A 12,926-nucleotide genomic window follows, 5' to 3' on the forward strand; every position below is an offset into this window, starting at 1 on the left:
ACCATATGTGGTAACGTGGTTCCTGGTTCCTCTCAGTGAGTCAGTGAGGTTTATTGTCATGTGGTTTTCATTGAGCCAATCAGAAAAGATTCAGGAAACATTGTCAGGTCTAATCAGGTCTAATGTGGTCTACAAGGTCCCCCTCTGAACTGGTTTATTAGGAACCATGAAGAAGAACAAGGTCCCCTCTGAACTGGTTTATCAGGAACCATGAAGAAGAACAAGTGTCGAAATTCTAATGTGATGATGTTGATGATGTTCTAATGTGACAAATACATGTTTACATTAGTTTAAGAACCAGGAACCAGATATGAGACCAGGAACCAGATATGAGACCAGGAACCAGATATTGGACCGGAACCAGATATGAGACCAGGAACCAGACATGAGACCAGGAACCAGATATTGGACCGGAACCAGATATGAGACCAGGAACCAGACATGAGACCAGGAACCAGACATGTGACCAGGAACCAGATATGAGACATTCATTCATTGGGATTTAACTCAGCAACATTAAAAGTAAAACAGTCCTATAATAAAACTCTAGGGTTGAACTTTAGAATCTCAGTATTTCACTGAGTGCCCTGTGAAGGGTTAATGAATGCAGAGAACAAACAGGAAATCTGCCACAGAACTAAAAGAAACTAAGAGAAACTATGAGAAACTATGAGACTGGGAAATAAGATCTATTGATCAGTGTAGTTTTCTAGGAGCAGAATAAACCGTCAGCTCTTGATTTTTCTGTGGTTTGTTCAGACTGTTGAGATGAGTCTGTAAATAAAGATGTGATACTTTCAGAACAAGCAAATGATTGTAGGCCTCCTCCTCCTCCTCCTCTTTTTAACCTTTTCATTGCAGACGTGTCACCATGTTGATCCTGTATCTTCCACATCCACATCCTTTCTGCCTCCTAGCTCTCTTGCAGGTGATGTGTTCTTCTTTTAGAGCAGCTCCACATTCAAGTCAGTCCTCCTCCTCTGTCAAAAATAAGTGGACAGCAGCAAAACTGCAGCAACTCTTGATTCCTGATGCATTCACTCACATGTTGAACCTGTGTCTCAGAGAGAACGAGGCAGGCTCATAGTCTGGCTGTAGATCTCCTTAAAGCTGTTGCCTGTCTCTGTGTGAGGCTGCAGCTTGTTTTGTGTTTTCATGGGTTTTCATGGAGTGTCCACACACTTTTGGTCATATTGTGAATCCTCAGACTTTCTTTTACTCTGTTCTTGTCGTGTCCACACAATTAATCTAAAAGTATGTGAACAGCTACTCTGAGGATGTGATAAATCTGTCTCTCCTTTCTCTATTCACTCTATCACACACACACAAAGAGAGAGAGAGAGAGAGAGAGAGAGAGAGAGCAGCACCTCCTTCTCTTTACGCGTCTCTCCCTCCTCTCAGTCTCCTCTTAGTCTCTCGGTTGAGCTCATCTGAGACGATCACGAGTAAAGAAAAGTTTTTCTCTGCTCTCGGGTCGTGTCCAAGTCAAACCTCAACGTCGCTGCGTCTTTACGCACGGAGCCGTTCCGTTCCCGGTAGCGCAGCAGCCGCGTCCTCCTCTGCGGATCCAGACATGGACGACGAGTACCTCTCCAACCTGAACCCGGCCCTGGCCGCAGACTCCGAGGCTCTGAGCCCGAACTCCACCGAGGAGCCCGGCTGGTGGGCGTCCTCGGACGGCGCGGAGACGGTGCACTTCGCCGTGCGCTGCGTCATGACCTCGGTGTACATCCTGATCATCACCGTGGGTCTGCTGGGCAACATCACGCTGGTGAAGATCTTCATCACCAACAGCGCCATGCGCAGCGTGCCCAACATCTTCATCTCCAGCCTGGCAGCGGGCGACCTGCTGCTGCTGGTCACCTGCGTGCCCGTGGACGCCTTCCGCTACTTCTCCGAGGAGTGGGTGTTCGGCGAGGCGGCGTGCAAGCTCATCCCCGTCATCCAGCTCACCTCGGTCGGCGTGTCCGTGTTCACGCTGACGGCGCTGAGCGCAGACAGGTAGGAACCAGAGCTCAGCTCATCCTCAGCAGGACGTCCAGGATGTTTGTTGGACTTTTTCTTTTATGATTCATTAGTGATGTCTCATTCAGACCGAGTGTAGAAAACACAGAGAAAAGATTAAATTAATGTGTGTGGAGTTCATTTAACCTGTTACATTAAGGTTTATATGAAACACACTCAGCCCAAATAAGCCTGGATGCATAAGTAATAATCCAGAGGCTCTAGTATCATCTCACTGCTCACATTCATTTTCCTGCTGCTGCTTCTTTTCATTTCTTGTTGTGGATCTTTTCTCTGCTTCACTGCTGTGATGCTGAATGGTTCAGAGCATCCTCTGCTCCATGAACGAAAGCATCTCCTCCTCTTTGTGGCGCGGAGTCACCACAGTGAAATGTGCTGGAGCCTCTTAGATGGTCTCCGGTTTGTTTGTGGATGTGAACATAAAATAAGAGGAGATGAGGCAGGACAAGCATGACCGTAAAACGAAATGAGATAGAATAAGATTAGGATAGAATGAGATTAAGGTAAAAATATGAAATAAAATGAAAGATTAATCAAAGATTAGATGATGTGACATGACAGCACTAAGATGAGACTGGAAAAATCTAAGATAAGATAAAAGATAAAAGATAGGATTAGGATAATAGCAAATAAGATAAGATAAGGTTACAATTAGATAAGATTGAACATCGAACATTTTCACTCTGTGAAACCAGGCTCAGTCAGATTTATTTACCTATTTCATTTTTTTTTTTTTTTTACCCTAAAATGAAATCACACTTTGTCATCTGGCGCATTTAAAAGCTCCTCTCTGGGCCAAACACCTGCATCAGAAATGAAATTACAGTTCTTAATTATCTTCTGTCTATGTGTATCTTGGCCCCAGAGTCCAGCGTGGTGGTGGTGTGTTTAGGCTGAAAGCTGTTTATTGACCTGTAGCGTGTCCCAGACTGATGCTGTGTTAGGTTCACTCCTCTGCAGGATGTGTCAGGACACCGGCAGCATTTCATATAACACGCACAGAAACCATTCGATGATCTTATTAAACTTTTTAGAACCTCTTTAAACCTGCTCAGGTGCTTCGCTGACATCATCATATATTAATAGCATGCTCTCTGGTTGGTGTTTATGCTCCGTTGTTCAGGACGACACGTTCATTTGGACGAATTCTAATTAAACCTTTTTAAAAGGACTCGGTGCTGAGTGTGTGATTCACTGGGAGCTGCAGAGGAAGAGACTATGCAGCATCACTAAAGCAGCTGAAGCTGATTTGTGGCAGAGCATTGATTGGTATTAGATAATGTCCACGCTTGTCTGAATGAAGGGGGAGAAGCTGCAGGAAACACTGAAGAGTTGACGTAACAAAGCTTCACAGGACAAAGGACAGCAGCAGCTCTTAACCTTTTCACAAGTTTGACCTCTTCAGGGAGACAATAGTTTGTCCTCCTTTCCTTTCCTCGTTCTCTTCATTCATTCCTCCTTTCTCTTGCAAAATAACAATAAATGAAGCTCCTGCATTAAGCAGAACTCATACTTGGGCTCCGTTATTTCTAAATGATTAACACATGAATCTTTAGTTGGAAGTGAGGGAGTGTGTACAGAGTTGGACCTCAGCTCAGGTTAAGATTAAGTTATAAACATGGATGAACTCTGGTCCATCTTGAAGCTCAGTGGGGCGTCTCCAGTCGTCTCTGACTCCATGTCCATTTGTCAGCCTGTGTTCCCGTCCTAACGTCATTGGTCTCTGACCAAGTTCTGTCCCAGTTCAAAGAAGCAGAGACATCGTCCTCCAGTCCTTCAGTGTCTGAACTTTAAGTAAACCAGTCCAAAGTTACTGTACTTGGTGCCAAGTAACGCTCCACATCTCATATCTCAACTTTTAACCCTGGAGTTTTTCTGCTTTGTTGAGTTAAGCTTGGTTTAACCCTTTACAGGGCTCTCATTGAAATATGTGGAGATTATAAATTTCAAGAGAGTTTTATTGTAGTATTTTGGTGAAATTTTTCAAAGATTTTCTAATTTTACTGTAGTAAATGAATGAATGTGTCATATCTGGTTCCTGGTGTCATAACTGGTTCCTGGTCCTTAAACTAATGTAAACATGTATTTGTCACATTAGAACATCAGAGCTGATTCAGACACTTGTCAACATTATCACATGCTATGTTGTGGACAGCTGGTGAACTGATGCTCATGAATGTGAACACTTCAGTTTGGGTAGTGGGGCCTGAAGTTCAGGGCCCAAGACGATTCTCGTTGGCTGATTTGATGCAAGGAGCGGGGACTGCACAGGCCTGGCTAGCTCGGCTGACGTGGTAAAGTAACAAATCGGTAGCTAATTGATGTTTCATGCATTAACTGTATGGTGGAAGGAGATGAATACCTGGCTAGTGTGAGATTTAGGACCACCTGGGCAGAAGTTGGAGATAAAAGGTTTGGGAGCATATCAACCAGAGGATTTAATCATTTCTAAAGGGGGAAAAGACAAAACTAGGAAATTTAACCAGGAGTGGTTTAAGAGGAAAGGCAATAGGTGAGTCTAATTTATTTTTAATCTAAATGGAATTGATAGTGTAGTTTACATATTGTTTGAATGATGGAATTTGTGTAATGTGTAACTGATGATACGTGTGTGGGAGACACAACCACACGGAGCTGCCCACCTGTCTGTTTGACTGTGGTATATTGTGTGCGGTGACTTTGTATATTGATTGCTATGTACTGGATGTGCGCCGTTCACACCATGAAACATATCGTGTTTTTATTGTAGTCACGTTATTGTTTCGATGTTGAGTATTTGATGTAGTGAGATCTTGAACACTGCCGTTTGGTGGCGCTATTGATATGATAATATATGTCGAGAGATTGCCATTGTTTGTGTAATGACATTATTCAGCTGCAATTTTGTCTGCACTTGTTTGTTGTCCTTTCTGAGCCATAATTGCCGCTGGTACTTAGCCCTTTGCACTATTTTTGAGGAGGTTCAGATTCTTCTTAATCCTAAATTTTTACTGATTCCCACTGGACTGTGATTTGCAAGTAACAGTATTTTATCAAGTTCTTTTATCTACTACGTCCGGCGCGTTGGATGTGTTCATGTTATAGTACATTGCCTGAGTTTTTTATGTTGCTGGGTATGTGAATTGTATGTACAGTATACACACAGACGCTCTGCCACAAACGGCATTCCAAACGGAAAAATAAAGTGTATTTGAATTGAATTGAATTGATGCAGAAGGGGACCCTGTAGACCACATTAGACCCTGATTAGACCTGACAATGTTTCCTTGGTCTTCTCTGATTGGCTCAATGAAAACTACATGACAATAAACCTCACTGAGAGGAACAATGACATCAACTTACCACATATGGTTCCTCTCCCCCTAAAGGTCAGAGAAGCATTAAGTCAACGAGGATTCTCACATGTACAGTAACAGCTCCTTCACGTCTCTGAACACTGAATATGTATGATGATGCTCTGTGATCTGTGGCTGCAGTGAATGGTGATGATCACACATATCATAGATCAGGATCAGGATCAGGAGCTCTCAATCCTGATTAGGTCTGACTGATAAAAGGGAGGCGTGTTAGCTTAGTGCTTTCTTGGCTGAATGGTGATCAGTGATGTATATACAGAGAGAAAGGCTTAACGGTCTGTGGTTTTCTTAGATTTAAAGGAATTAATGACGTTTTAATATGGATTAAACCAGCATCATCTATCTACTTTTTGCTGAAGAGGATGAACGTTTATACTGTTTGTGAATTTGACAAAATTATTTTCATAGAAGTTGAAAAAAGCAACAAATATACAACAACAAACAACAAACCAGATCTAACGTTTTCACTGATGACAAGGCATTTTTATGTATATAGCGCATTTCATATCAGGAGGCAACTCATTGTGCTTTACATAAAGACAAAGCATTTAAAAAGAGCAGCATGAAACAGAAAAAAATAGCAAAGAAAAAGAAAGAAGTACAAGGTAAGGTGCTTAGTTGTTGAAGTTGTGTGCAGCATGACAGCTAAATGCTGCTTCACCGTGTGTGGTTTGAACTCTGTGCTCTACTATCTGACCTGAGTCAGTAGATCTCAGAGCTCTACTGGGTTTATACTCTGTTAACATGTCATTCATGTATTCTGGACCTAAACCATTCAGTGATTTGTAAACCAGTAGCAGAACTTTAAAATCTATTCTGTAAAGACTTGAGAACTGGGGTGATATGATCTGATCTCTTTGTTCTGGTTAAAACTGCAGCTGTTTGATACTTTTTTGGGGGAGTCCAGTCAGAAGACCGTTACAGTAGTTGAGTCTATTGGAGATGAACGCATGAATCTCTTTTTCCTGATCTGTTTGGAACATAAAGCCTTTAATTCTGGATATGTTCTTAAGTTGATAAAAGGCTGTTTTGGTGACTGGTTTGATGTGACTGTTGAAGGTCAGATCTGAGTCTATCAGCACGCCGAGGTTTCGGACTTGGTCTTTAGTTTCTACAGACAGTGACTCAAGGTGTTTAATGACAGTAAACCTCTTCTCTTTGTTGCCAAAAACGGTTTTATCTTGGTTTAACTGAAGGAAATTTTGGTTCATCCAGTTTTTGACTCGTTCAGGTGACACAATGACTCTATTGGACTGCAGTCATCTAATAAGAGCCGTTTCTGTACTGTGGTGAGGTTAGAAGCCTGATTGAATTGTGTCAAAGAGTCCACTGGAGTTCAACAAGTTGCTGAGTTGATTAAAAACCGCTTTCTCAACGATCTTGGCTATAAAAGTAATATTTGAGATAGGTCTATAGTTGGTTAAAATTGAAGCATCCAGCGTTCTCTTTTTTAAGAGTGGCTTGATGGCAGCTACTTTTAGGGGTTTAGGAAATGTGCCTGATTGTAGTGAATAATTTATTATTTGCTCAAGATCTGTTTGGACAGAGCTTATGATAGTTTCAAAAAAGTCACCGTGTCAAGACAGCATGTCGATGGTTTAAGATGCTGAACTGTTTACTCTATGTTTTTTTTGGTCAACTGTATTAAATGCTGACATTGATGAGTTTTAAAGTTCTAGGAAAGTTAATTTTGTTGCATTTGGACAGAGTTGAGCTGTCTCTGTGCTAAACTACTAATGCCAGACCAGACCAGGTCTCTAGAGATAATACCTTTATAATTTGTTTGTCTTTTCATTGAGGATGAATCGGAATAAATTATACATACTGAGGGTCAGACATGTATAAAGTACTAGAGACCCAGAGTTGAATAGAAGTTCAGGTGTTCTTTAAGCACCAAAGTATTCAACATTTTTTGTACTTAAGTATTGCAAGTAGTTTATTTTAATATTTATGACTCAAGTACTGAAAGTAAAAGTACAAGTATTACGTCATGTAGTTATTAAAAAAAAAAGCAGTCAAAAGTTTGAATATCATCATTTATATTATTTCAAATATTAAACCTAAAGGACACTCACAGTTCCTTTGGCTGTAGCAGCAGAAAAAGGACAGGAATATACTAGATAGAGTACATGTACATGTACAGTCACTAGCCTCAGGAGTAGGCTCCATTCACAAACTACTACATGAAGGATGAAAACAAAATAAGTTCTAATTACCTGTTTGGCCGTTATGTTCATCATAGATGTAAACTGACCAAACATAACATTAGAGAGAGTCTCCCAGCGTTAAGAACCAATGCAAAAAAATAAAAATAAAATAAAAATTAGCTAGCTAGCTAGCAAATGTGAACTTGCTAGCTAGCTAACATTAAGTTCATAAAACATTAGTTGGACTTTAATATTTCTAATATTCACCAACAGTAGCCATAACTTTGATATACAGATTTGTATATATGAGCATCTTGCTAGCTATCACTATAGCTTTAGTCCTTTCTAGCCTTACCTTGGAGCAGACATTTGTAGCTTGTTTATTTTCTTGACACTATACTACTATACCATGTACCAAGTACCAAGCTGTTGTGTGAAACCTTTACACAGATGCCAAGTGAACACAGACGACCTCCTGAGGTGTTTATAAGGTCCCCAAAACCATTGCAGTTGACTCCAAGTGTCAGATCAGCCACTGTCCAGTCTCCACTGACTGTAGCTGTAGCTGGCTGTAAATCCTCTCTGGTCCGTCCTCCGTCCGGTCGAGCTGAGCTGTCGGAGTCCCAGCTCATCAGAGCACAACACCTTCTTTTGATTTATGGCATCAGAGTTGTTGAGGTGTGCCCTGCGAGGCTGACTCAGGCTTAACAGGCGGTCACAACTCATCTGTTGACACTTGATAAACACTTAGGATGCCGAGGTTTATAATTTGCCTCCGAGCTCTGACCTGTGTTATATCTGCTTCCACTGCTGCACTGTGAAACATGTTGTTCCCTGTCATTTGGTCATGTCATTACTCTCAATCAGTGGTCAGTCTGCATCTGATGACGCATGAGAAGCTCCCCTAATTACCAATTAACTACCTAATTCTCTATTAATAATCCAGCTCCAGATGTCCTCTGTCGTGGAATAAAGCAGCTTCCTCTCTGCTTTAAAATCCAGGGTCAACTCTGTCTGGACACAAACTCAGGAGACATAACAAGAAAATGCCAGAGCTTGGTTGTGTTTTGGGATGTAAACCAGAACTGACAGCCACATCTCCCTGGGGGCCCCACATGGACTAATGGGTTTCTGAAGTAAAATTCAATTTGCCCGCAACATTTATAAACCACATAAGCCGCTGTAACATCCAATCAAGGCTATGTGCAACTCAACAAGCTCAACAAGTTTGGATTCAAGACGTTGGATTCGCTCAACAGAAGAGGAACTGTGTTTTATTTCAACAGTGAAAGGAAGCGTGAGGACAGCAGCTGCTGCCCTTTTTTGAGATTCTGGTTCATAAATGAGTCATTTTCAACTTCAACTAATCATTACTTTGAAAACCTACTAAAGACTTTAAGTTTGTTATCATAACTAAAATAGGGGCCCTTTACTTTTAGAGTAGCTTCTTTTTCAGTTCTGAAGAAATCTTAACCTTCTTTTGGGTTATCATGTCATGGATGACCGAGAACCTTCACAGGCGTCTAGAAACATACATTTTTATTCTAATCATGTGTTTTCTGGTAAGACAAATAGTCATGTCACATCTAATCCTTGATGCCTGAATGTGATCTAAACTCTAAATAGATCTTGAAATATAACTGAAGAGTCTGAGCTACTATTGGCTTGAAGGCTAAGACGCTGGAAAGAGCTACAAATTGAATTCTCACAGCTGGATCATCATGTTGTGGTGAAAATATTTGTGTTTCTCTCAGCACCAGATTTATTTGTATTCTTTATTCTTAAAGAGTGCTAATTAAGTCCCATCAGGAGATAATGAGATGTTGTTTCTCCTGTTGTTAAACAGTTTTATCTTGGCGCTGGTATTCTGATGATGATGTGTGCATACACTGAGTGAGTATCCTGGTTATTCACGTCCCTGTATGCACGGTGGTGTGTACACAGAGCAGTGAGTAAATTAACTGCACGAAGGTGAAATGCAGCGGACGGCAGTTTTAATTAATGATGTGGCAATAAGGCTCTGCAGCAGGTCCCTGCAGACTCGTTCCAGCATCAGGTGTTCAGTGTGGCCTGCAAATAATGATGGATCTGATCAGCCACTGTCTCCTGGATAGTGCTGCATTAGCTATGATGTACAGTGTGTGTGTGTGTGTGTGTGTGTGTGTGTGTGTGTGAAAAGTTTTGTAAACCCCAAGAGAACATGTCAGTGATTACCAGGTGTGACTGAGTCTGGAAAGGAGTTTGACTTTGAATTTGAATGAACCCATAAAGCCACAGATGAGTTTATTGACTGAAATTGAAAGAAGACGAAAATTCAAATACCAAAAGAGCAAATGGTGAAGACCAGCAGAAAATGAACGGCAGCATCCGTGATGTATACTTCATAAACTCAGGAGGATTAAAAGTGGTAAAGAATTTGATGAAATGCAAAAGCAGATATTAAAGAACGTGACCGTCTACGCATCAGCTAATTTCTCTCAATGATATTCCTACATTAGGAGACTGTCTGATAAAGTTTGTTGTTAAATACAGGGCTAATAAAGACAACGCTGTGAAGCTGTAAGAGTTAGTTTATGTACTGTACCTTATAGTTGCAGTTAAATTTCAGCTCTTTATAAAGAAATTCTGCACAAAGTTTCCAAGTTTTTATTGCACATTTATTAGCAGTTAGGAGTTAAATATGTGAATGATTGCCACCATGTATAGTGCATGTCATACATGCAAATATGTGTCTGAGAGAGTTCTAATAGTAAAATATTTGATTTGGGTTTCGGAGCAGGATGAAATTACTCTGGAAGTCACAGCTGCAAAGTGTTTGTGGTGGAAAGTTGTTCTGGAGTCTCTTCGTTTGGAACTGACTCTACTGCAAAGATCATGTCGAACCTGTGGGGCAATATTTCTGGCTCTCACCACCTTTTGAGGGTTAAAGCCAGTTCAGGTTAGGTAATGCATCGTGTCAGTGGAAGGTCCTCCTAAAGGTAGAAACAGGAGTTTGTGTGTTTCCTACAGTAAAGCTAAAGGTCAGTGACTTGAATGTCGCTGAAATCTTGAGAACGTTAATGCGCCTGGATTCCAGTTTGAATCAAGGGATCGACCTTTACATGCAAACACAGAGGAAACAGCAGCAGCTTTACGTTTGAACTGGAGCCTCCTCCACTCTGACATCACATTTCCTCTCTGGGGTCTCAGGTTTTCACTGCGTACATTAAAATGTCAGTGCTAAAGACAGAGAGAAAATATCCACAACTGAGCATCAGAAAAAATCCAAGAAAACCAAGAAAACAAGACGGTCTCCATGGAGACTGAATCAGATGATGTGATCACATACATGTGTTTACATCAGCCACTGTAGAGGAGCATCACGTCTACTGGAAATAGAACAGAAGAAGAAGAAGGAGAAGGAGCTGTGTGTTTCCATTGCACATGTTCTCAAAATAAAAGTGATATTTCTGAAATTTCAACAAAGTCCAATTTCTCTTTTTACGTGTTTCCATCGAAAGGTGTTTTAACTCTGGTAAAGTCTCATCTGGTGATATCCCATAATTCACTTAAATTGTCATCACTTTGAGGAAGATGGATTTCAAATGAACTGGTCACATGACCCCCTGCATCATCTCCAGGGAAATGACAAAAAAGTGTTTCCATTGAGCTTTAGAGGTAAACTTTTATATCGATACATCTGAAAAACCTCCTTGTGAGAGTAAAAATGTTTTAGATATTTGAGAGGTTTTTAGAGATGTAAGCATTTCCATTACCAGTTTACTGCTGAGATATTTAGGTTTGAACATGTCCTCCTCCATGTCCTGAATGTCTAGAGTCTTAGAAGATGGCCAAGATGTCTCCACGTCTCCATGGTCTCCGTCCACACGGATTCCAGCTTGGTTTGTCTTTTCAAACAGTTTCCCATCAGGACATCTTAATCCGATCTTTTCAGGTACAAACACAGAAACTCTCCTTCCGCTGGAATCATCCCTGAGGTGAAAATGATCCACGTTCAGTCTTTAAACACCAGATTAAAGTCACTCTGAATCTTGTTCTGTTTCTCTGAGGATGAAGAATCTTCTCTAACACAATCACTGAAGTCAGACTGATAGTAGGGTTGACGTTCCTCACCATGTTTATCATCATCTCAGTATCTGACCCTGTGATGGGACTGAAGGCTCCTAATGAGACCAGGAGGGCTCCTAACTCATCTGATCAGAGAGGCTCAGCCACTTCCTGTCAGGATGACATAGTAAAGTCCTGCTGAGTAGATAGATGCCAAGAGACCAGTTTGTCCTCTAGGAGGAAGAGTCATAGCTGGTGTCTCTGCAACATGAAGAGACTGGAAACTGGATACATATTTAATAAATCTGAACACCTGAGTCACCTAAGTCTGATTCTGGCCTGGTGCTGGATTTACGTTGACTTTGTTCCCACCTGAGTCATCTCATCATCATCTGTTGGTGATGATGAGGATGATGAGGATGATGAGGATGGTGATGGTGGTGACGGCTTTATTTATTCAGCTGTCATCAAGGTGAGACAGGCTTGTGTTTGGTCGACCAAGATCATTTTTCTGAGGAAGTTTTTTGTCTAATAAACTATTATAACTTATTGAGAAATGAGAACTAGGACATTTGTAAAAGTTTCCCATGGGCACAACTAATCCGTCAAACTGACTAAACAGTTCTGCTCCTGTTTTCTTTGCAGAAACACAAATCTACTTGTTTTTAATCTCAAACACTAGTTTGGAGAAGTCCGGAGAATTCTCTGAGGCCAGATATGTTGACTTGAAAGTTTTGGCCAGTCACACGTTCCTGTTCTACTGGCAGATCATTCTGATTGATCGCTGTGTTTTTAAGGTCAACTCTCTTCCAGACAGAACATGAAGCACAATGATTGGTTGTTTCTTACAGCACATTGGGGACGTTATCTGTCTATGTTTTCATTTATTCAGACAACAAGATACTTTTAATTCTTTCACACTGATGATTCAATCAGATCAGTTTTATGCTGAGTCTCTGAAGAGCTCCAACAGTGAGCTGAAGAATGACTAAATAAAATGAACTGGACTTTTATTAGAGGAACGCGAGTGCACAGCTGTTGAAACACTGCAAAGTTATTTCTCCCCCTGTAGCTATGAACATAAAGCTGATTCAAAATGTTTCCTCATCCGTCAGAGTCTTTGTGAGAATCTCAGGAGGCTGAATGAGAGACTCTACAAACTAATCATCCGCTCATAGAATCCATTCCTGTCTGATTTCTTGTCCGGAGAGCAACTCTTCTTTCACATTATGACAAATCAGAGGCCAGAGCTGATCCTCCATCAACCAGACGGAGCAGAGGAGCTGAGGGGGAGAGGGGGAGAGAGGTTTTGTCCACCTTTGTTTGGGAAATAGATTTTTCTGTCACAGAA

The 12,926-nt window shown here is 41.1% G+C and overlaps 1 protein-coding gene across 1 annotated transcript in view; it reads left to right on the forward strand.

Moving 5' to 3' along the window:
* The first annotated feature begins 1,423 nt into the window (after positions 1-1,423).
* nmbr (neuromedin B receptor) overlaps positions 1,424-12,926 on the forward strand; it is a 46,633-nt gene continuing 35,130 nt past the window's right edge. The window contains exon 1 of the mRNA XM_047573530.1: positions 1,424-2,001. Within this exon, the coding sequence (XP_047429486.1) occupies positions 1,574-2,001 (428 nt within the window). The 5' untranslated portion in view covers positions 1,424-1,573. The remainder of the gene's footprint in view (positions 2,002-12,926) is intronic.

This window comes from Mugil cephalus, chromosome 21 (assembly GCF_022458985.1).
Source record: "Mugil cephalus isolate CIBA_MC_2020 chromosome 21, CIBA_Mcephalus_1.1, whole genome shotgun sequence".
NCBI classification, from domain to species: domain Eukaryota; kingdom Metazoa; phylum Chordata; class Actinopteri; order Mugiliformes; family Mugilidae; genus Mugil; species Mugil cephalus.